The following is a 24,463-nucleotide window of genomic DNA, read 5'->3' as shown; positions in this document are numbered from 1 at the left end:
ATAACTTGCCATTTCTACAGACATTTTAAGTAAAAATGTTCAAAAATATAAATTTCAAGGATATTTTATTCAAAATTATTAATTGTTTTTTTTCTGGGCAGATGACTGTACCAAAAGATCAGAGAGACAGGAGATTTTTAAATCGGATGATCTTGAGAATACCATTTCTCCAGATATCCCATCTTCCCTTCAAAGCAAAGATCTATCATCTAAGCCTATGGAACAGGTCCTGTCTTCTGATTCATTACCGACTATGAAGGAAAATAAAAATAAAAAAATAAGCATTAAAAAACGAACTGCTCCTAAAGGAAAGAGGTCATTTTCACGTTCAGAAAATGGAAATAGTTTTACCCTCAAAGTCTACTTTTAAATATCAAAAAATACACACCACGGACAATAGATTGTTTTGTTCCAAATGTGGCAGAAGTTTTAACCAGAATCAGGTTTTGTTAAGCACCAGAGAACTCACACAGGGGAGAAGCTTTTTTCATGTTCAGAATGTGGGAAATGTTGTAACCAGAAAGTGCATCTTGATATACCAGAGAACCCACACAGGGGAAAAGCCTTTTCCATGTTCATAATGTGGGAAATGTTTTAACCGGAAATCAGATGTTGTTATACACCAGAGATCTCACACTAAGGAGAAGCCTTTTTCCTGTTCAGAATGTGGGAAATGTTTCAACCGGAAAGCACATCTTAATATCCACCAGAGAACTCACACAGGGGAAAAGCCTTTTTCATGTTCAAAATGTGGGAAATGTTTTAACCGGAAATCAGATATTGTTATACACCACAGATCTCACACTAAGGAGAAGCCTTTTTCCTGTTCAGAATGTGTGAAATGTTTCAACCGGAAAGCACATCTTAATATCCACCAGAGAACCCACACAGGGGAGAAGCCTTTTTCATGTTCAGAATGTAGGAAATGTTTTACAGAGAAATCAACTCTTGTTACACATCAGAGAACTCACACAGTGGAGAAGCCTTTTTCATGTTCAGAATGTGGAAAATGTTTTAACCATAAATCAGATCTTGTTAGACACCAGAGAACCCACACAGGGGAGAAGCCTTTTTCCTATTCTTTTTTTTTTTTAATCCAATCAATTTTTATTGAGATTTTTTAATTAGTTTTTTTTTTACAAAACAAGAAACCAGTACATGCAATAATAAAATAACATACCATAGGGATGACATACATGCATCTCTCCTATATATCCTTTCAGCTTGCCCATTACCGTCTGATAACTTGCAGTTACTATATCTTACAATTAACCTTCCACATTCTTTAAATCTCTTATATAACCATAATATTGTAATAAACATTATAATCCTATACACATATAGGTGTGTATAGAGAAGTGAGGATGGAGCTGCTGATTTTGATCCATATGTGGCTGTCTCCTCTCTTCATCGGTTTGATGTACGATTGGAGCTCCTCTTTATACCAGACCGATATTTCTCCTGAGCAGCGGCCCTGTTTGATGATTTTCTTTTTCAGGGCAGGGACTGAGATTTCCCTGAATCCAGTGGGCACCAGGGATTCGTTTTTAGCTCTGGTCCATGTTTCCAGGAGGATCTGGATGTCTATATTTTTCAATCTTTGTGTAAAGTCGGGGTCATTTGTTTTACGTCCGAAGGCCGAGGTATTCAGGCCTTGGATTTTCCAACCGCTAATAGTAAGTGAGGTCATTTTTTCTATATAACTTGTGTGCATATACCTTGTAATGAGTGTGGTTGTGTAAAATAAAATCATCAAAGACGGCACCGGGGTGCAACTAGACAGATAAAGATTATTATATATAGGAGGTAATTATAAAGAGATCTGTTGATATGAATATCAAACACTCCTGGTCATATCCTAAAATACTATGACAATGTTAAATCAATATCATTGTCATCCAGGTACTAATATCTAAAACACTAATATCCAGCACAACAGTATTTAAAAGTGCACAAGGCACATGGAATATTCGGAGAAACAATAATTACCTGGATAAACCGCTGGCAGTTGAACACCGCTGCGAACGTCACCCATTGTCATAGTATTTTAGGATATGACCAGGAGTGTTTGATATTCATATCAACAGATCTCTTTATAATTACCTCCTATATATAATAATCTTTATCTGGCTAGTTGCACCCCGGTGCCGTCTTTGATGATTTATTTTATATATATAATATTGTCCTCAGCATTCTTTGTCCCTTTTTTCTGTATTTATATGTATTAATAAAATTTGTATATTTTATATAATGGACTGTAGTGATTGTCACTTTTTTCTGCTCTGCAGATACCCCCCATTATTATTTATCCGATGATCCGTCCTTTAAAAAGGTCCTTTCCCCTGGCAGTATTATGGACTTTTTCAGATTGTATAGATTTGTGACTTATTTACTGCTTTGCTTTCTCAGACATTCATATGATCTCCTATTCTGCAGCCAAAATACAGGTTGTAGGCTTTCTTTATTCTGGTAGACAAGTTTAGCTTTTGTGATGCAAAAGTCACTTCTCCGCATGTGAAGCAAAAACTATCCGATTTGTTAATGCAAGAACGAGGTATATCTGAAAAAAACATAGAAACATGTCAATATGCTAAAAAATCCTAAAATTGTACACCTTACACAGAGAGCATTTCTAAAAGTAGGTGATGCAACTATAATGAGGATGGCCACCCTGAGATAATAGAATACTGAAGGCTCAATAGACTGAATAGATGATGTAATAGACTAGCTACTAACAGTTCGATAAAGATGATGAAATAAAGACATTATTTTTCTGTAAGCTGCATGAAAGGTGTCATAAGTAATTACAACCTCTTCTGGATCTTGAAAATTAGAGCCAATCAGCAAATTTAAGCATCATATTCGTTTTTGGCACCACAAAATTAGTTACGTTTAACTGTTTTAGTCTCGGAACCAATCTGGCTGTAGAATAGTGATATTCGGGGTCTTTTTCTATTGAATCTCCCTGAAGTTTGGCAGCAGAATGTAGCCAAAATATTTTTAAACCTCTCGGAAGCCGGTCAGGACTGGTGACTTTGTTATTAGCCATAGCAGCAACAACCTCCTCTAATTCATAAAGCTGAATTGGGCTGTTTTAAAGGGAAAAAATCTCACAATTTTTCCATTAATAATTATTAATTTTAGAATAATTGACAAATAATTTTTGCTTTTATCATTTATACTTTTTCTACATCGCTGGGGGCTGCCCTTTTTATTTGATAATGTTTGTCTGAACATGACGCTTACCGCAAATACAGCAGCCTAAGGCTTCCGACCTCATCTCCTATGCTGTGGCTGCCACAGCTGTGGGGGACTCTGGCACCATATAATTGTATTATCACTGTATGTTCCAAAATGATACATAGCAATTCAATAAGACTTGAAAGTTCATGAGTCTGTGACATAAAATATTACAGACCAAGAAGAGCTCTATGATTATAATGAAATTCTAATTTTATTAAATTACATAATAAAAATTATAATAAAATCATGTAAAAAACTAGGATACCTCAAAAGTGCAGAGCATTCGATTGTGACTTTATCAGATTAGTAATATGCAGAAGTATATGTAAAATAGTAAAGAATTAATAAATTCTTAAGTGCTAGTGTAATATATTCTCCCTGTATGTCAATAATTACACGCAGTTTACATATCATATAAAGTCTTTTATTCTATTGAACCACTTAGGATCCTTACCAGGTAAATATATTTCCCTTGAAAGAACATAGGGTATAGTCAATCTATTTACATGTCTGTCCTCTTTCACCCTGATGTGCGTTTCACCGCTCTGGCTTCTTCCTGGGGGTGTGTCTTAAGTGGGGGGCATGCCCTGGTTAAACATGTCACTGGACCAATCAGCTATAGATACGTTTTTACTCAATCGGCCAATAGAAAATGGCTTCTGACGTCATGACGTGGGTGGTGTCGTTCGCCCATGACTTTCCTGTGCCGCCCTATAAGGAAGTGATCTCCTTCATGCGCAAGCGGGATACGCTAGCGGTTTCTATGATACGTACTAAGTGTGGGCTATGAGGTCCGCAGGAGACGCATGCGCTCTACCGTTCATTATTATTTAGATGGTTCTCTGCACTGTTTTTATATATGTTTGGTTATTAATGGGAGGAGGGGGGAAATAAAAGAATTATATGTATGAGAATATTTAAATTACCAAAATAATCCAGACTATTTTGTATTTTTTGAATACTATATATGTTCAGATTACTATAAATAGCATTTGTTGTTATAGCGCAGGGGTCTCAAAAACGTGGCCCGCAGGCACCATAAACCCCGATCGCGGCCCGGTCCAGGAGCTGCCAACAGCTGCGCTTTAGTTCAGTGTATTGCCGCGCAGAGACCGTCTCTCTGCACAGCATTACCAATGCTGGCCTATCAGAGGCTAGCAGCTGACATCTGCATCCCGGATCAGCGGCGTATGACGTCACTGACATGCGCAGATGTCAGCTGCTGGCCTCTGATAGGCCACTGACATGCGCAGATGTCAGCTGCTGGCCTCTGATAGGCCGGCGGCTGGCCTTGGTACTGCTGTGCAGAGAGCCGGTCTCTGCGCGGCAATACACTGAACTAAAGCGCTGATGTCAGCAGCTCCTGGACTGGGCCGCGATCGTCAAGGGGTCTATGGTACCTGTGGCCCGCATGTGGAGAAAGGACACCGAGGGAACGGAGGACAGGTGAGAAGAATCTTTTTTTTTTTCTCTTTTATGTGTATGTGAAGAAACGGCAAAGGGGACATTCCTACAATATGGGGACCTGGATGGGGACATACCTACAATATGGGGACATTCCTACAACATGGGGACATTTCTACAACATGGGGACCTGGATGGGGACATTCGTACAATATGGGGACCTGGATGGGGACATTCGTACAATATGGGGACCTGGATGGGGACATTCCTACAACATGGGGACCTGGATGGGGACATTCCTACAACATGGGGACCTGGATGGGGACATTCCTACAACATGGGGACCTGGATGGGGACATTCCTACAACATGGGGACCTGGATGGGGACATACCTACAATATGGGGACCTGGATCGGGACATACATACAATATGGGGAGCTAGATGGGGGACATTATGACAAGAAAGGGACCAGGGTGGGGCACATTACAACAAGATGAGGACCATGATGTGGCATTACTACAAGATGGGGACTTGGATGAGTGACATTGAGACAGATGCGGACCAGGATGGGGCACATTACTACAAGCTGTTTGCCAGAATTACTATATGGTGCTAACTGTAAGACAATATTACTGTATGTGGCCAATTGAGGGAAACCAAATTGTACGCCTCGTACACGCGCGGCCGGCTCCTCTCCGCACGCCTCGTACACGCGCGGCTCCTCTCCGCACGCCTCGTACACGCGCGGCTCCTCTCCGCACGCCTCGTACACGCGCGGCTCCTCTCCGCACGCCTCGTACACGCGCGGCTCCTCTCCGCACGCCTCGTACACGCGCGGCTCCTCTCCGCACGCCTCGTACACGCGCGGCTCCTCTCCGCACGCCTCGTACACGCGCGGCTCCTCTCCGCACGCCTCGTACACGCGCGGCTCCTCTCCGCACGCCTCGTACACGCGCGGCTCCTCTCCGCACGCCTCGTACACGCGCGGCTCCTCTCCGCACGCCTCGTACACGCGCGGCTCCTCTCCGCACGCCTCGTACACGCGCGGCTCCTCTCCGCACGCCTCGTACACGAACACGTCTCCTCTCCGTACACCACGTAGACACACGGCTCTGCTCCGTACACCTCGTACGCACGGGGCTCTGCTACATCCACACTGTAAACCCCTCCTGACCCCACACATAAACTTCAGCTCATCCAGCACCATGACAACCAGCACAGCAGAGTCCTGCATCCACTGAGGCCCCTGATCATGTGACCCCTGACTCCTCCCCTCCTGTGACCTCATCACAGCTCCTGTGCGCACAGAGCAGCCGTATATGAGGTGGCGGCTCTGCAGGTGGAGGTATGTGGAGATTTCCCATTCTCTATTATTTCTTCCTCTTCCTTCTATGTCGTCTCCATACTCCGCAGCACTGTACACACGCGGCTCCTCTTCGTACGCCTCGCACACGCCCGGCTCCGCATCCGTACGCCTCGCACACGCCCGGCTCCGCTCCGTACGCCTCGCACACGCCCGGCTCCGCATCCGTACGCCTCGCACACGCCCGGCTCCGCATCCGTACGCCTCGCACACGCCCGGCTCCGCTCCGTACGCCTCGCACACGCCCGGCTCCGCTCCGTACGCCTCGCACACGCCCGGCTCCGCTCCGTACGCCTCGCACACGCCCGGCTCCGCTCCGTACGCCTCGCACACGCCCGGCTCTGCTACATCCACACTGTAAACCACTCCTGACCCCACACATAAACTTCAGCTCATCCAGCACCATGACAACCAGCACAGCAGAGTCCTGCATCCACTGAGGCCCCTGATCATGTGACCCCTGACTCCTCCCCTCCTGTGACCTCATCACAGCTCCTGTGCACAGAGCAGCCATATATGTGGTGGCGGCTCTGCAGGTGGAGGTATGTGGAGATTCCCCGTTATTCTCTATTATTTCTTCATCTCCCTCCTATGTAGCCTCCATACTCCGCAGCGCTGTACACACATTATTATCACCGTCCCCATCGGGCCTCACTCTCTCCTTAGCCTTTCTTCACACCTGTTCACATTTGCCGCCTTCTCCATCTGTGTAATGATGGTTTTCAGCCATTTTTAGGAATATTTAACCCCTTGGCATCGGGCGATTTAAAGTTTTTGTGCTTTAGAACTAAATTCACTTTAAAATGTACTGAAAAAAAAGAGAAAACCCTTCATTAAATGTCCAGTGTGAATGAGCGGCGATGTGATCCTCCCGGTCGGTGCGATACCGAAATTAAGAAGAATTTATTATTATTTAGTGGTTAAAATAAAATTCTGAATTTGGGGAAGAAGGGGAAGGATTTATAATGTTTATTGTTTTTTATATATATTTTATATTTTCAGTTATTCCCCATTCGGCCCCTGTGCATGTTTCCCCCCACCTCCATAGTGCTATAACCATCCATGGCGGCCTAGATCCAGGGGCTAGCTGGCACATTATAACCCGGGGTTACAAGCCCTAGCCCATGAGAAGTGGCCCGTCCCTAATGGCCACCATCCACATTGGACTATAGTTAGGTGAATCGATGGGATCCGCCAGCAGTCTAATGTGTACGGGCGCTTTCCTATTCTTATGAAGAAGATGATGTTGGAGAGAAAAGGATCCGAAGCTTTGGATTTCCGGAGGCCGATTCATTTGTTCTCAGGGAGATAAGCGAATGCGGGAGCCGCTTTCTCATAGAGGACACAGAAGCTCGAAGCAGATGCCAATGTTCTAGTGTATGGGGAATTTAATGAACATAGAGTTTGGATGTATCTGATGTGGATGGGGCCTTTATGTATTTTCCTTTGGCTGCCTTAAGGTATGTGCAGACGATCAGTAAACGCCTCGGATTGGACGCAGCACACTTGCACTGCGTGCAATCCGCAGTGGCCAGATGTTACAGCATAGTGGATGGGATTTGTACAAATCCCATGCCCACTATGTGTTCCCCTTAGGGTATGTGCACACGGTCAGTGTACGCGTGTGATCCGCAGCGTCCACATGTTACAGAATAGTGAATGGGATTTATACAAATCCCATGCCCACTATGTGTCTGCAGCACACCCGCGGAGACGGACATGCGGCGCGCCTTCACAGACCGCAACATCTCTATTTCTCTTGTGGAGATGCTGTTCGCCGCAAGAGAAATTCTACCACCGCAATGTATAGGATGCAGTGGATGCAGGTGAATCTGCATGTGTTCAATGAACACATGCGGATTCACCTGCGTGCAGCGCTTTGGACGCAGCATCAGTATGCTGCGTTCAAAGCGCTGACAAAAAAGCACCGTGTGCACATACCTTTATAAAGGTAACTGAGTTATTAGGCTTTAAAGCAGCCACTATTAACCCCTTGACAAAATACGGCGTACTAGGTATGTCAAATGCTAGCTCTCTGACTTTAATGCAGGCTTGTAAGACAAGTCCGTGTCTTTGCTGGCAGATGATGGCTGTGATAATCAGCCATCATCTGACTCGCTGTTAAATGCCACTGTTAATCTGTGACAGCGGCATTTACATCGCAGGTTCAAGTCGCCTAAGAGGACTAAAGTTTTAAAAAATATGCAAGCAAAAAAATTATGTTCAAATTACACCCCTTTTCGCCTATTAAAAATTAGGAAATAAAAATAAATTTCTGAATTTTTTTCACCACTTAAATAAAATAAAAACTGCGTGTTTGGTATATGCATAATCGTACTGACCCGGTTATTTTTACCATAAAATGTACACTCTGAAAAAAAACGAAAAAAACAATTGCATCTAGTAGTGCGGAGCTAGGTAAAATAGAAGGCCGATCAGTCAACGATCAGTGAGGTATCATAAGAGCATACAGATGAAAAATTGGATAACCTGGAAGCCTAAACCTCAAGATACCCTGTGCACATCTCCAACCTCGACTTCACCGCCACGGATGAAGTGTCATTCACAATACTGTCGCTGATGGGCAGCCTTTCACAGAAATACTTCTTTTCTACGCAAGACTTAGCTTAAAGGGGACACTCAAGACACTCATAAGCAGAGCATCAGATAGAGCCCACCCCACAGGCTGCCCCGAAGCACGAGCATATCATTATCTCCAAACAAAGTAAAGATTACGCAAGAACCACAGGACAGATTTAATCAATTAATGTATCATTTTTATCAGTGTAACGGCGCCCACCTGACAGTGCATGTAGTTTACTGAGCAAAATCTTGCTGACAGGTGAACTTTAATACATACATACCTACAGTACAAGAACCAAGCTTACTACACAGCTACAGTAACAAAACCAACCTTACTACATAGATATTGGAACAGAACCAAGCCTAATAGAAGCAGACTGTAACAGAACCTACATTACTGCTGATATACATTTACAAAAAGGTTACTGTGTATATATATATATATATATATATATATATATATATGGGATCAGAGAAAACTTACTGCATAGAAATAATAACATCCATACTCACTATGTACCGTAGATACAGTAACACAATCAACCTTACTATATTGATACCACAACAATTATAGAATAAAAAGCATGTGGCTTGGAAGCTGCTGTTCTCATAATTGTGCTGCATTCAAGCTGCATTGTGATAACAATAGTGAACATTACATGAGGGTCTTAGTAAAGTCCCCACACACCAATTATTTTTTTAATTCACCTAAAAAAAATTTATAGGTTGTGTACATAAGTCTCTGAATCATAATGGGGATTATTTGGGAAGCCTGGGGAACCTGACATGATGGAGAGGAGATGGGTTTAATGACAAACATATGAAAACATCATGTCTGCATAACCTGTGATTTCTTACATCATAAGACACAATACGTATATCCACATCATTGTTTTTTTACTTTAAAAAATTATTCCATATAAACAGCACGTAATTGACAAAGTTGTATCCTTTTTTTGTAGTAGACACATAAATATATAAAAAGCACATATACTGTATGTGCAGACCTTATCATACATACACCCACATATAGACAGGCTTACAGTATATGTAACCACACAGAGGGTCAGCACTTGTGAGGGAGCCAACAGGCAGATGCCACCTTGCCCAGGCCAGCCCTGCGGTAATAGTAATACACCCCCACCCTGCCCAATTGCCATAGACAGTAATAATGCTCAACTTTGTTCCCCTCCAAAGTTATTGTGCTCAACAATACTAAAGGTTCATCTAGATGTCTGTGCAATGTATAGACTGGCCATGGGTCTCCTGACCTGAGCATGACAGCTTCATAGAAGTATATGCAGCTCCATGGTGAAGTCCTGGAGATAAGAAACAGGGAAGGGTTGATGGAATCTTCCCACCTGGTGGAGTTGAGCCGGTCAGGCACAATTGTGATGAGAGAAGTAGCACAATGATATTCCTCGTATAGACTGCTTATCCACTGTTCAAGTTGACAGAAGGAGGCAAAAAAATGAGGAAAAAAAGCTTTATGATGACCCGAGGAAGATATCAGATCGATTTTGAAACACATTGCTATCTTTTAATATGTTTGTTGTTTTTCTACACCTTCTCATCCTTGTCTTCAGCATGACAGCGCCCACCATAAAACTTCTTTTCTCATTTTTCACCTCACAATTATAGAAATATATGGGGCTGTCACGCTCCGGTCAGGAGACTTGCAGCCAGTCCATGCATTGTAGTCTGTACTTGGACATGTGAATGAGCCGTACCGAGGTTGTTTTTATCCTCTTTGCTGTAATGTATTGGACACGGTTCAGACCGAACTTTCGTCAGTCCTCATAGAGCAGAGACGCTTAGCACGTGATACCAGTAGAGCTCACAGTATTAGAAATATTTATTTTTTTCTTCCAATATACATTCAAAAAACATCACGGAAAAAAGACGGCCTATTTACCAAAACCAAGATGTTGTTAGCCTGACTCGGACACTTCTTACAGACAAGCCATGAGTCAGGATAGTCAAGGAGTTTGAGGTCAAGAGCCAGGAGGGTACAGTATAAAAAGAGGGAAGAGACAAAGGCCTAGTCAGGTCACAGTCCAGAGTCAGAATTCCAAGGTCAAAGTGTGTCAAGGCAAACGGGGTAATACAAACGGGTGGTCAATAGGAAAATCCAGGGTCCGGCAAAAGAAGATCAGACTGTCTGAATTCCGAGCACAGAGGGAACAGATCACATTGAGCTGAAAGCTACGACCGGCAGCTATCTGGGACTGACACCTCTGCTAAGTAGCGGGTTAATCACTATGAACAGGGAACACCTGAAGCAAACTCAGCACCTCCTAGTCTCAGACTGGACAGCTGAGCTGTCAATCAAAATACTGACCGCGCAGCACACCCCTGCACTAGATTAGACGACTGAGCTGTCAGTCAATGCGTCCAAGACACGCTGAGCGGAAGAATCGAGACAGACACAATATCAACTACACTGCAGGACACAACAGTCCCCATGATAAAGGTGGAGGCAGCACAGGTGCAAAATAGATGAAACAACCACTCACACCGATGGATCATGGAGGGGCGGCTGCGCAGTATTATAAGTGCACATGAATAAGGCCGGTATAGGGCGCCAGTCATACAGATAAGTGAGGTACATAGTGTCTTGCCTATAACTTAATAGAGACGCTCACCACACACTAAACACTTGTACACGCTCCATCCTGCAGGGTACAGCAGAGTCCTGCATCCACTGAGGCCCCTGATCATGTGACCCCTGACTCCTCCCCTCCTGTGACCTCATCACAGGTCCTGTGTGCACAGAACAGCCATATATGTGGTGGCGGCACTGCAGGTGGAGGTATGGGGAGATTCCCCATTATTCTCTATATCACCACCATACTCCGCAGCTCTGTACACACATCATTATCACCGTCCCCATTGGGGCTCACACTCTCTATAGACTTTATTCACACATTGCATTTTGCAACTACAAAAACAATTAGATTTCTACATTTGTGTGACCTCCCAACTGTCATGGAATATAAAGAGGGATAGATTGTACATCATGAAATCTTAGGCCACGTCTATAACCATTCCTCTAACCCCTAACACCACCCATGTACCATTTAATTCTACCTTAAACCCGTAACGGAATTGGACGATTCCTTTAAGGCTGTGTTTACTGCTAAAGCCATCCTTTGTTCTGTTGCTTTGTAGGAATAGAGCAATGGAAAGCAGACTGGTGATGGATTCACCATTAGATGCCCAGGAGCAGAGCCCGACTATCCCTCTGATTATAATGAGCTCCGTCTACTTTCTCTCAAGATTCCCATCATATTTCTCACCTAAGTTGTTCTTGTTCTTATAAATCCACACTTAGGCCATCTCCTCGGTGTTCCTCTCTATCCTCAGACCATGTATCTCCTCTGCATTTCTTGTCGGTCTCCTCAGCGCTCCTCTTTACTCTCAGCCTGTCTCCTCAGTGTTTCTCTCTGCACTCGGGCCATCTACTCGGCTATCCTCTTTGCTGTCAGGCCATCTCCTCAGCGCACTCCTATGCTCCAAGGCCATCTCCTCAGTGCTCCTCTCTACTTTCAGGCCATCTTCTCAGTGCTCCTCTCTACTTTCAGGCCATCTCCTCAGTGCTCCCCTCTACTTTCAGGCCATCTCCTCAGTGCTCCTCTCTACTTTCAGGCCATCTCCTCAGTGCTCCTCTCTACTTTCAGGCCATCTCCTCAGTGCTCCTCTCTACTTTCAGGCCATCTCCTCAGTGCTCCTCTCTACTTTCAGGCCATCTCCTCAGTGCTCCTCTCTACTTTCAGGCCATCTCCTCAGTGCTCCTCTCTACTAACGGGCCATCTCCTCAGTGCTCCTCTCTACTTTCAGGCCATCTCCTCAGTGCTCCTCTCTACTTTCAGGCCATCTCCTCAGTGCTCCTCTCTACTTTCAGGCCATCTCCTCAGTGCTCCACTCTGCTCTCAGGCCATCTAAGCACTCCTTTCTGCTCTCATGCCATCTCCTCAGCGCTCCTGTTTGCTCTCAGGCCATCTCCTTAGTGCTCCTCTCTGCTCTCGGGCCATCTCCTCAGTGCTCCACTCTGCTCTCAGGCCATCTAAGCATTCCTTTCTGCTCTCATGCCATCTCCTCAGCGCTTTTCTCTGCTCCCGAGTCGTCCCCTCAGCGCTTTTCTCTGCTCCCGAGTCGTCTCCTCAGCGCTTTTCTCTGCTCCCGAGTCGTCTCCTCAGCGCTTTTCTCTGCTCCCGAGCCGTCTCCTCAGCGCTTTTCTCTGCTCCCTAGTCGTCTCCTCAGCGCTTTTCTCTGCTCCCGAGTCGTCTCCTCAGCGCTTTTCTCTGCTCCCGAGTCGTCTCCTCAGCGCTTTTCTCTGCTCCCGAGTCGTCTCCTCAGCGCTTTTCTCTGCTCCCGAGTCGTCTCCTCAGCGCTTTTCTCTGCTCCCGAGTCGTCTCCTCAGCGCTTTTCTCTGCTCCCGAGTCGTCTCCTCAGCGCTTTTCTCTGCTCCCGAGTCGTCTCCTCAGCGCTTTTCTCTGCTCCCGAGTCGTCTCCTCAGCGCTTTTCTCTGCTCCCGAGTCGTCTCCTCAGCGCTTTTCTCTGCTCCCGAGTCGTCTCCTCAGCGCTTTTCTCTGCTCCCGAGTCGTCTCCTCAGCGCTTTTCTCTGCTCCCGAGTCGTCTCCTCAGCGCTTTTCTCTGCTCCCGAGTCGTCCCCTCAGCGCTTTTCTCTGCTCCCGAGTCGTCCCCTCAGCGCTTTTCTCTGCTCCCGAGTCGTCCCCTCAGCGCTTTTCTCTGCTCCCGAGTCGTCCCCTCAGCGCTTTTCTCTGCTCCCGAGTCGTCTCCTCAGCGCTTTTCTCTGCTCCCGAGCCGTCTCCTCAGCGCTTTTCTCTGCTCCCGAGCCGTCTCCTCAGCGCTTTTCTCTGCTCCCGAGCCGTCTCCTCAGCGCTTTTCTCTGCTCCCGAGCCGTCTCCTCAGCGCTTTTCTCTGCTCCCGAGTCGTCTCCTCAGCGCTTTTCTCTGCTCCCGAGTCGTCTCCTCAGCGCTTTTCTCTGCTCCCGAGTCGTCTCCTCAGCGCTTTTCTCTGCTCCCGAGTCGTCTCCTCAGCGCTTTTCTCTGCTCCCGAGTCGTCTCCTCGGCGCTTCTCTCTGCTCCCGAGTCGTCTCCTCGGCAATCCTCTCTGCCCTCAGTCTGTCTCCTCATCGCTTTTCTATGCTCCCAGTCTGTCTCCTCAGTGCTCCTCTCAACTTTCAGGCCATCTCCTCAGTGCTCCTCTCTACTTTCAGGCCATCTCCTCAGTGCTCCTCTATTTTCAGGCCATCTCCTCAGTGCTACTCTCTACTTTCAGGCCATCTCCTCAGTGCTCTACTCTGCTCTCAGGCCATCTAAGCACTCCTTTCTGCTCTCATGCCATCTCCTCAGCGCTCCTGTTTGCTCTCGGGCCATCTCCTCAGCTCTTCACTCTGCTCCCGGGTCATCTCCTCAGTGCTCCATTCTGCTCTCAGGCCATCTAAGCACTCCTTTCTGCTCTCATGCCATCTCTTCAGTGCTTCTCTCTGCTCCCTGGTCATCTCCTCAGCGCTTTTCTCTGCTCCCGGTTTGTCTCCTCAGCGCTTTTCTCTGCTCCCGAGTCGTCTCCTCAGCGCTTTTCTCTGCTCCCGAGTCGTCTCCTCAGCGCTTTTCTCTGCTCCCGAGTCGTCTCCTCAGCGCTTTTCTCTGCTCCCGAGTCGTCTCCTCAGCGCTTTTCTCTGCTCCCGAGTCGTCTCCTCAGCGCTTTTCTCTGCTCCCGAGTCGTCTCTTCAGCGCTTTTCTCTGCTCCCGAGTCGTCTCATCAGCGCTTTTCTCTGCTCCAGAGTCGTCTCCTCAGCACTTCTCTCTGCTCTCTGGGCAACTCCTCGGCAATCCTCTCTGCCCTCAGTCTGTCTCCTCATCGCTTTTCTATGCTCCCAGTCTGTCTCCTCAGTGTTCCTCTCTGCTCTCAGTCTGCCTCCTTTGCACTCATCTCTTCTTTCAGTCTGTCTCCTCAGTGCTTCTCTTTACGCTCAGGCTGTGTCCTCAGTGCTCCTCTGTATGCTCAGGCTGTCTCCTCAGCACTCCTTTCTACCCTCAGGTTGTCTCTTCCTCTCTGCTTCAGGACCTCTCCTCAGCACTCTGCTCTCAGGCCATCTCCTCAGCGCTCCTCTCTGCTTTCGGCCATCTCCTTTCTTCCTGCTGTCTGGCTGCCTCCTTGGTGCTCATATCTAACCTCAGGCTATCCCCTCAACACTCTTCTCCACTTTCAGGCCGTCTCCTCAGTGCTCCTTTCTACCCTCAGGCCGTTTCCTCAGCGCTCCTATTTGTATTCGGGCCATCTCCTTTCTTCTCTGCTCCCTGGCTGCTTCTTGGTGCTCATATCTAACCTCAGGCCATCCCCTCAACACTCTTTTCCATTTTCAGGCCGTCTCCTCAGCACTCCTTTCTACCCTCATGCTGTCTCCTCAGCACTCCTTTCTACCCTCATGCTGTCTCCTCAGCACTCCTTTCTACCCTCAGGCTGTCTCCTCAGCGCTCCTCTCTGCCCTCATGCTGTCTCCTCAGCGCTTTTCTGTACCGTCAAGCCATCTCCTCACCATTCCTCTTTGACGTCAGGCCATCTTATTGGCATTCCTCTCTGCAATCAGGCTGCTTCCTCAGCATTCCTCTCTACTCTCAGGCCATCTCATCATTATTCCTGTGTCCTCAGGCTAAGGCTCATTACAGCTTTGAACATCACAATGTGCCCTGTACCAGCAGAGAGGAGTATCATAGAAGAGGTTTCCACTTTCAATCTTCTGTTCACAATCTACGAGCCTGTGTAACAAATACTATAATCAGCATTACTCGCCTTCCCCTGCTCCAGTGCCAGCTCTCTGCTGCTGCTCGGGTCTTCTTTATAGGCTGCAGTGGTGATGTCATGTCTTTAGCGTGTGTGACAACTGCAACCAGTCACTGAGCTCAACAGTTCATACTGAATAAATTGGCATCAGTTCTGAGATCAGTGGTTGACTGCAGCGGTCTAATGCGCTACATGTATGATGTCACCAGGGCTGAAAATTTAGTATCTAACAATTTTTTTGTGTCGCCATTTTCTGAGACCCGTAACTCTCATCCATCGATGGCCCGGTTTCAATGATTATTTCTTGTTTTCTTCGTTTTTTGTTACAATTTTGGAGTACATATGACATTTTAATAGCTTTTTATTACATTTTTATGTGGAATTGTGGTGATCAAAAACATTATTCCTAGTGTTTTGATTTATACCTTATGGGAAAAAAATATTTGAAAATTTTATTAATTCAGGCAGTTACGTGCATGGCAATTTCAATGTATTTTTCAATGTATTACATTTTGCTATTTACTTTGGGAGAATAGGGAAATGATCTAAACATTTATTGTTTGTGTGTTTTTTTTATATTTTGTATTTTTTTATTTATATTTTTTTCATTACTCTCCTTAGGTGTCCTGACAATTTTTCCTCACTTCCACGTTGTGCTATAACCATCTATAGTGCCCTGCAAAGTAATAGCCCCCCTCTCATTGCCATATACAGTAATGATCCTCATCTTTTTTACCCCCATAGTTTTAGTGCCCCACACCGCTAATATGGTTGTTCTTCTCTTTTGCTATAACAAGACATGGTTGTAATCATTTATTTTTTCCAACACCAGAATAACACATGAGCATACACTGCACCCTGCTAGGTGCAACCATGCCAGTGTTTCTTTTTGTATTACCATAAAAAACAGTGCACCCCTAAGACACATTGAAATAACTGAGAGATTTAAACTTGCTTATAACATATCATAATCACAATGGAGACAAGCTTCAGAATATTGCCCAACTATTTTTACTTTTTGGCTTGTCTGGGGTGAGATGTGGAATCCACGTTCTATGGATTGAAAGTTGATTCCTGAACATTGCACACATAGCTTATAGCAGTTGAGAATAAAAAATAGTTTTCTTGATCACTTTGAATCATACACTGTGCGCGCAATTATTAGGCAAGTGAATATTTATGCAGATTTGCCAAATGCAAGCTATATAAACTTTTATGTTTATTGGATGAAGTAGATCAGGTGATGTGTATATGTGTAATGAGGGGTATGTGGCCTATAGATAGTGACACCCTTTGTCATATAAATATTAAGGAAATATTATGAAAATGTTGCTCTCCCCAAGCCGCTCTTTCCCCTTCCCTTATCCACCATCTGTGTTTGTGCAAATTAGCACGTGCAGGAGAAGTGGCTTGTAGCAGATGCCAGTACAAAGAGAGGTGGCAAACCCAATTAACAGAGACGTGCGATAAATTTACACCTAGCTGGGGAAGATTTAGCCCGGCCTTCAAAAGAACTCAACAGAAATCTATAGTCTGTCCAGCTTGACACGAAATATGGAATATCTGGAGTTCGATACTTCCGATAATAATGGGACCCATATTTTTAGTGGCAGGGTCATCTAAGGAACAATACGTATCTTTTTCCATAGCTGTATGTCCCTCCAGGGAGCTGGGGCGCAAAAGTACCAGAATAACGGACCGCAGCTATGCCATGTGTAGTCTCTAAAGAAAGGTAAATTCATAATGAAAAATATGGCGTCGCTTGTAAGCTTCTGTGATCAACCATCGATAAGTTATCCCAGACGTTGGAGATTCTAATAAAAATATGAAGGCTGGAGCCCAGCCCACATGAGGTCATCTCAGGGAGTATGTTGGCAGGTCTCCCCCTTCGGCATAAAAGACACAGCCTAAAGGGGGGTCAGTATTCATTGTCAGGGGGTATTGATTCCATAAGCAAATTATCACGTTCGATAACGGTCAAACCATTGGAGCGCCCCCCCCTCCAGCTAAACGGAATAGTCTCTGCGATCTGTCTAGTACATAAGTCTTCTTTAATCCTGTTTATTTTGTGTAACTGTATATTCTGTATTGTAATGTCTCCTTTTGTAAAATCTTTGTATATTTTTCATAAACACTGCCTCATTTTTTGATTACATATTAAATTTAATAGTTCTGTTTCTTTTGCTCTGTAATCGTTCCCTCCCCCGAAGTCATATACGCTACCAGAAAGCAGGCATCCGATCAGGCATGTATTATATTTCAAAGTTGGTCAGTGGTGCAGCGAATAATATTAATTGGGCTATCGTGAAGCTAACAGTGACTGTACGGGGGCCTATACACATATTCCATGCATTGGAATTCGGAGGTGAATACGCCATATGCTCACTGCGCGCTTGCCGATACCTACGTAGTGAGTAATCGGGATCGTGTGAGCACAAATCCCTGACAAATCCGGACAGAGTGACGGCAGCTGTGGGATATTGTGTTATCTCCTCCGTGTCATCGCTGACGGTCCTGACACCCTTTATCAGGTGGGCAGAATTATTAGACAGCTTCTTTTCCTCAGGCAAAATGGGCCAAAAAGAGTTTTAACTGACTATAAAAACTCAAAAATGGTTAAAAGTCTTTCAGGGGGATGCAGCAATCCTTAAATTGCTCACATATTGAGGAGTGACCACAGAACCTTTAAAAGTCTACAGGGTCACAAAAGAAAAAAAAGAATAGCATTAATTGCAAAATATTTCAGAAGACTCAAACGTGAAGCGACCAGGAAGATATTAACCTCCAGTGCTGTCGTTTTCCAGAACAGCAGCCTTCCTGGAGGCCCAGAAGTACAAGGTGTTCAGTGCTCAGATACATGGATGAGGCTTAATAGCGACTACCACTGAACAAGACACAAGAAAAAACTTGTCCAAGAAATATTTGAAGACAGATTTTTCAAAGATTTTATGGACTGATGACTCTTGACGGACCAGATGGATGGGCCCTTGGCTGGATCAGTAATGGGCACTGACCTCGACTTCAACTCCGACGCTAGTGAGGTGGAGGTGGACATTGTTCTGGGCTGGTATTAGATGAGCTAGCTGGATCTTTTCAAGTTGAAGATGGACACAAAATCAACTCCCAAACCTTCTGCCAGTTTTTAGAAGACACTTTCTTTAAGCAGAGGTACAGAAAAAATTTATGCTGTGATTGAGAAGGACAATGCTCAATCACAGCATAAAAGTCTTCACTGCTCAGTGCCCAGAAAGGTCTTAACGATGAAAGAATAATGACATAATGACATGGCCTTTTCCTCACTGGACCTAAATCTTACTTAGAACTTTTGGACTTTTCTTAAACTGGAGATTTATGGTGAAGGAGAATAGTCCCCTCTCTGATCAGTGTCTGAGGCTATGGTTGTTGCTGCCCACAAAGATGATTGTCAACTGATTAAGAAACTAATGGACTCCATGGATGGATGGCTTATCACCGGTGTTGAGAAGAATGGTGGCTATATTGGTCACTGATATATTTTTATTAAATGTCAGAAATGTATTTTTGGACATTGAGATGTTTGGTTCTTATTCTCACTATACCAGATGAAAATAAACAATTAAGATGGAAAATTTACATTTTTCATATAGTTGCATAATAATTCTGGAAACAGAGATATTCTCCTAAGAGAACACCTCACTTTTACAATCTTAAATATTCAGGTTTATTACCCTTTGGATTGACCAACAACACTGGAGATGTTAAATAATAAAAATAACGATCAAAAATAGAAATTGCCTAATAATCGTGCACACAGTGTAGCGTAGGCGGTGGAGTTAGAAGACCTTTTCTTTCCAGAACTTATCATGGAGTGGTGAGATGTATACAAATAAACCATTAACATATTTTATTGGCTGTACAAAGACTGTTGTTTCTTTAACTTCCTTAATCCCAACTGATAGCACATAGGTATCTCTGTCTGACCTCAACATTTATGAAGTGCTCTACCACATTATTGCTATATAATGGCATCACAATGCTATAAAAAAAATTTATTACACAGTATTTTATATATTTTACACCAACTTATCTTCAATCCACTCAGATTCCCACAATATGAGATACTAATAATTTATCTATATAATTTTCCTAGAGAAGAATGGATAGAGACAGAAAGAAGATGATGGAGAGGATGTTACACCTCACCCTAGAGATCCTCTTCCGGCTTACTGGAGAGGTGAGAGATTCTGATGACGTCACATTACATCATTCTTATCTATGGGAATAACAGATGGACAGAACTGGAGAGGTGAGGACTCTGGAAATGTCTGGAGTGAGATTTATTAATGTGTCTCTCCATAACCAGGATTACACAGTAGTGAAGAAGACCTCTAGTGAGTGCTCTCAGGACCCTCTGTCTGAGGGATGGGGAAGACCCCTGAGCCCAATCACGGGGCCTCCATCTCACCCCCTGTTGCATGCGGACATCAATGACCAGAAGATCCTAGAACTCGCCTACAAGATGATTGAGCTGCTGACTGGAGAGGTGACACTGCTGGGAATGCTGGGACATTATACAGTAACGCTATGGATGGATCAAGGGGTATGATGGTATCAATGTATGTGTCAGGCTCCTATAAGGTGTCAGGATGTCGCTGTCTATTTCTCCATGGAGGAGTGGGAGTATTTAGAAGGACACAAAGATCTATACAAGGATGTCATGATGGAGGTTCCTCAGCCCCTCACATCACCAGGTAATGAACAGGGCTAAATAAACACGGCCTATAATTATCTGTATGTAAAGAATAAATTCAGTCCCTGTATGTGTTTCCTCCAGATCTGTCCAGTAAGAGGACAACACCAGAGAGATGTCCCCTTCCTCTTCTTCCACAGGACTGTAAACAAGAAGACCCCATTGTTCCTCAGGATCATCAGGTAGATGGAGAGAAGGTGTCATGAGATCTCCACTATGATGTGTAGATGGCTGTGAAGGTCTTGTGTTCAGTCTTGTTTTATCCACCAGTATTATATGTTTTATATTTGTGTAATGAGAACGGTGGAGATGGCAGGATTAGAGCTGATCATAGATGTGACTTCTCCATCTGTCTGTGACTTTTACAATATTCGTTTCAGGGTGAAGACTTGACCCATATTAATACTAAACAGACATATGTGAGAGGTGCTGAGCGGTGTAATGAGGAGATTCATACATATGGCTACCCAGGTGAGTGGTAACCTCTAAACGCAGAGAAGTCACATTGGATGAATCTACCTTCTCTCTTTTCTGTGCTGCTGAATGTGCTCATATGGTCCCTACAAGACCAGGTCCAGTCTTTCTGGCCAAAGTTCACTTTTATGATCGACAACATTAAATGTGCAGTGAGGGGCAAGTGTGAATTTCTGTACAATAACAACAGAGTTTCCCTTTAATAGACAAACAACGGCCCACATAATTTTATAGTCAGCCAGGGAGGTCGGTCAAAGACCAACAACAACTAGCCCAGCACACAACAATTGCCTACTCAAAAAAGTATGAAAGGAAGAAGAAAACACAACTGTTTGGCTGACCCCAAACTTTTAAACGGTAGTGTATATCTCTTCATTTTCCTAAATTAGCATGTAGTCCAGGGATGTTTTTGTTTAGACATTGTAAGTAGAAATGTTCAAAAATATAAATTTCAATGATATTTTATTCAAAATTAATAATTGTTTTTTTTTCTTGGCAGATGACTGTACCAGAAGATCAGATGGATTTGAAGAGATTTTTAAATGTGATGATCTTGAGATCCCACAGGATACAATTGAAGTGAATGCCATTACTCCAGATATACCATCATCCCTTCACAGCAAACATCAATCATCTGATCCTATGAAACAGGTCCTGTCTTCTGATTCATTACCAATTACTAAGGAAAATCAAAATAAAATAAGAAAAAAACGAACTGCTCCTAAAGCAAACAAATCACGTCCAGAAAATGGAAATAGTTTTATCCTCGAAAAGTCTATTCTTAAACATCAAAAAATACACACAGCAGACAATAGATTTTTTTGTTCCAAATGTGGAAAATGTTTTAACCAGAAATCAGTTTTTGTTAATCACCAGAGAACCCACACAGGAGAGAAGCTTTTGTCATGTTCAGAATGTGGGAAATGTTTTAACCGGAAATCGCATCTTGATAGCCACCAGAGAACCCACACAGGGGAGAAGCCTTTTTCATGTTCAGAATGTGGGAAATGTTTTACCCAGAAATCAGATTTGATTAAGCACCAGAGAACCCACACAGGGGAGAAGCCGTTTTCCTGTTCAGAATGTGGGAAATGTTTTAATCGTAAAATGATTCTTGATGGACACAAGAGAACCCACACAGGGGAGAAGCCCTTTTCCTGTTCAGAATGTGGGAAATGTTTTAACCAAAAATCACATCTTCATAAACACCAGAGAACCCACACAGGGGAGAAGCCCTTTTCCTGTTCAGAATGTGGGAAATGTTATAACCAGAAATCAGCTTTGGTTAACCACCAGAGAACCCACACAGGGGAGAAGCCTTTTTCATGTTCAGAATGTGAGAAATGTTTTAACCAGAAAGCGAGTCTTGATGGCCACCAGAGAACCCACACAGGGGAGAAGCCCTTTTCCTGTTCAGAATGTGGGAAATGTTTTTACCAGAAATCAGCTTTGGTTAAGCATCACAGAACTCACACAGGGAACAAGTCTTTTTCATGTTCAGAATGTGGGAAATGTTTTAACCAGAAAGCGCATCTTAATAGGCACCAGAGAACCCACACAGGGTAGAAGCCCTTTTCCTGTTCAGAATGTGGGAAATTTTTTAATTGTAAAATGATTCTTGAGAGACACAAGAGAACTCACACAGGGGAGAAGCCTTTTTCATGTTCAGAATGTGGGAAATGTTTTAACCAAAAATCAGCTTTGGTTAAGCACCAGAGAACCCACACAGGGAAGAAGCCTTTTTCCTATTCTTTTTTTTTAATCCAATACATTTTTATTGAGATTTTTTCATTAGGTTTTTTTTTACAAAACAAGAAACCAGTACATACAATAATAAAATAACATATCATAGGGATGACATACATGCATCTCTCCTATATATCCTTTCAGCTTGCCCATTACCGTCTGATAACTTGCAATTACTATATCTTACAATTAACATTTCACATTCTTGAAATTTCTTATATAACCATAATATTGTAATAAACATTATAATCCTATACACATATAGGTGTGCTATATTACCCATACCACATGTTAAGGAATTCCAATACACATTACAATGAAACATTACACCTCGCCATTAGCCCCCTTCCCCCATAAGTCATTGTCTCTCCAACAATAACCCTCTTGATGGCATTCCAGGTGTATCCAACCATAAGCCCCATATATTCTCAAATGTATTCTTTCAGTTTTGTTTTTTATATACCCCTTTTTCTAATCTGATAATGTTATTTATCCTATTTTTGAGTTCACTCATTTCTGGAGGTGAGGGGTTAATCCATTTGGATGCAATATGTTTCCTAGCTTCAAATAAATATGTGAAATCCCTATTGAAATTGGGTCAAATTCCATATCATCTTCTAATATACCTAATAGGCATTTTTGGGGTCTGGTTGAATATATATTTTATATACCCTCTTTATAATAGACAGAACTCCTTCCCAGTATTTACCTATCTCCCAGCATTCCCATAGCGGATGTAATAGACCGCAGCATCCATGTTACATCTTGGACATTCAGCAGCAGTCCGTTATCCTATGTTACATAGGAATCTAGACGTCTTATATTTCCTGTGTATTAATATGATCTGGGAAAATCTCTGCGCCTCATGTAAAGATAATTGGGGAACCAGTTCTAATACCTCTCCCCATTGATCCTCAGAAATTGGACCTGTATCTCCATCCATTTTTGTCTAGCTGGAGAAGGAAATATTTTTAAATAATTATCAAGAAGGACTCAGTAAATATCAGAAATACGACCCTTAGTATTTCCCTTCTCTAATACCAACTTAACAAAAGTATTATTTTCTACCCAAAAGGGTGTCCATCTTGATTGTGCATTAAATGAATGCCGAAACTGTAGATATTTATACAATTGTTTTATTTGTCACCCCAAATTCCCCCTTTAATTGATCAAAGCACTTAAGTATCCCTTCAGACAATATGTTTTATATCGTATATATTCCTTTATCCTCCCAACTCTGAAATCCCTCTAATTTATAGAACTCTGCATATTTATTATTAAGGCTATGTGCCCACGATGCAGAAATGAAGCAGAAAATTTCTGCTGCATTTCTGCATCTCCCTGGCAGAAAAAAACGCATGCAGATTGTGCATGCGTTTTTCCTGCAGAATACATGCGGATCCACATGCGGATTCACATGCGTTTCCGCATGCAGATTGACAAGCACTTTCCAGGCGATAGCATCACTTGGAAAGTGCTTGACAACTAGGTCACACTGTATAAATCCATGCAAACAGCATGGATTTATACAGTGTGAACCGTAAAAATTAAAACAAATAAAGCTATACTCACCCCCGATGCCCCGGCGTGGCTGCAGCGCTCGTTACTGTCTGGTTCCTGGCTGCCGGCATCTCGCGAGACAGAGTGGTGAAGGGCCTGCGGTCACATGACTGTGACGTCACCGCAGGTCCTCAAGCGATGCCGGCATTCAGAGAGAAGCCGCCGGACAGGTGAATATAAACTTTATTTGTTATTTTATTCTTTTTTTACAGGTAGAATGGTACCCAGGTCTGGATGAGAGTCTCCTCTCCTCCAGAACTGGGTACCATCCGCACATAGAGACGCATAGAAGCCGCTTGTACAAATGTACAGTCGCGGTTTCTATGCGTCTCAATGCAAGTCAATGGCGGGAGTTCCGCTGCGCTTCCGCAAAATTAAATGACATGCTGCGGATTTTTGTACGCAGCATAAACGCTGCGGAAAAATCCGCAGCATGTGCATAGAACATGCGGAATCCCCTTGGGGACCATGGGGTGCGGATTACCTAGCGTTTAACAAGCGTTTCTGCTGCGGAAATTCCGCAGCATAAACGCTTGAAAAACGCTACGTG

The 24,463-nt window shown here is 43.8% G+C and overlaps 1 protein-coding gene across 1 annotated transcript; it reads left to right on the top strand.

Moving 5' to 3' along the window:
- The first annotated feature begins 19,537 nt into the window (after positions 1–19,537).
- Positions 19,538–22,179, top strand: LOC141270866 (uncharacterized). The gene is made up of 6 exons (XM_073680961.1): positions 19,538–19,617; positions 19,747–19,926; positions 20,011–20,134; positions 20,218–20,315; positions 20,514–20,604; positions 21,107–22,179. The coding sequence occupies exons 1-6, from the start codon at positions 19,540–19,542 to the stop codon at positions 22,171–22,173; spliced, it is 1,638 nt and encodes a 545-aa protein (XP_073537062.1). The 5' UTR covers positions 19,538–19,539; the 3' UTR covers positions 22,174–22,179.
- The last annotated feature ends 2,284 nt before the right edge of the window (positions 22,180–24,463 follow it).

The sequence above is a fragment of the Phyllobates terribilis genome, unplaced genomic scaffold, assembly GCF_046119375.1.
Source record: "Phyllobates terribilis strain yellow unplaced genomic scaffold, ASM4611937v1 Scaffold_5__5_contigs__length_657084704, whole genome shotgun sequence".
Taxonomy (NCBI): Eukaryota; Metazoa; Chordata; class Amphibia; order Anura; family Dendrobatidae; genus Phyllobates; species Phyllobates terribilis.
Note: the sequence above shows the minus strand (reverse complement) of the source record. Positions and strands in the feature narration are given on the sequence as shown.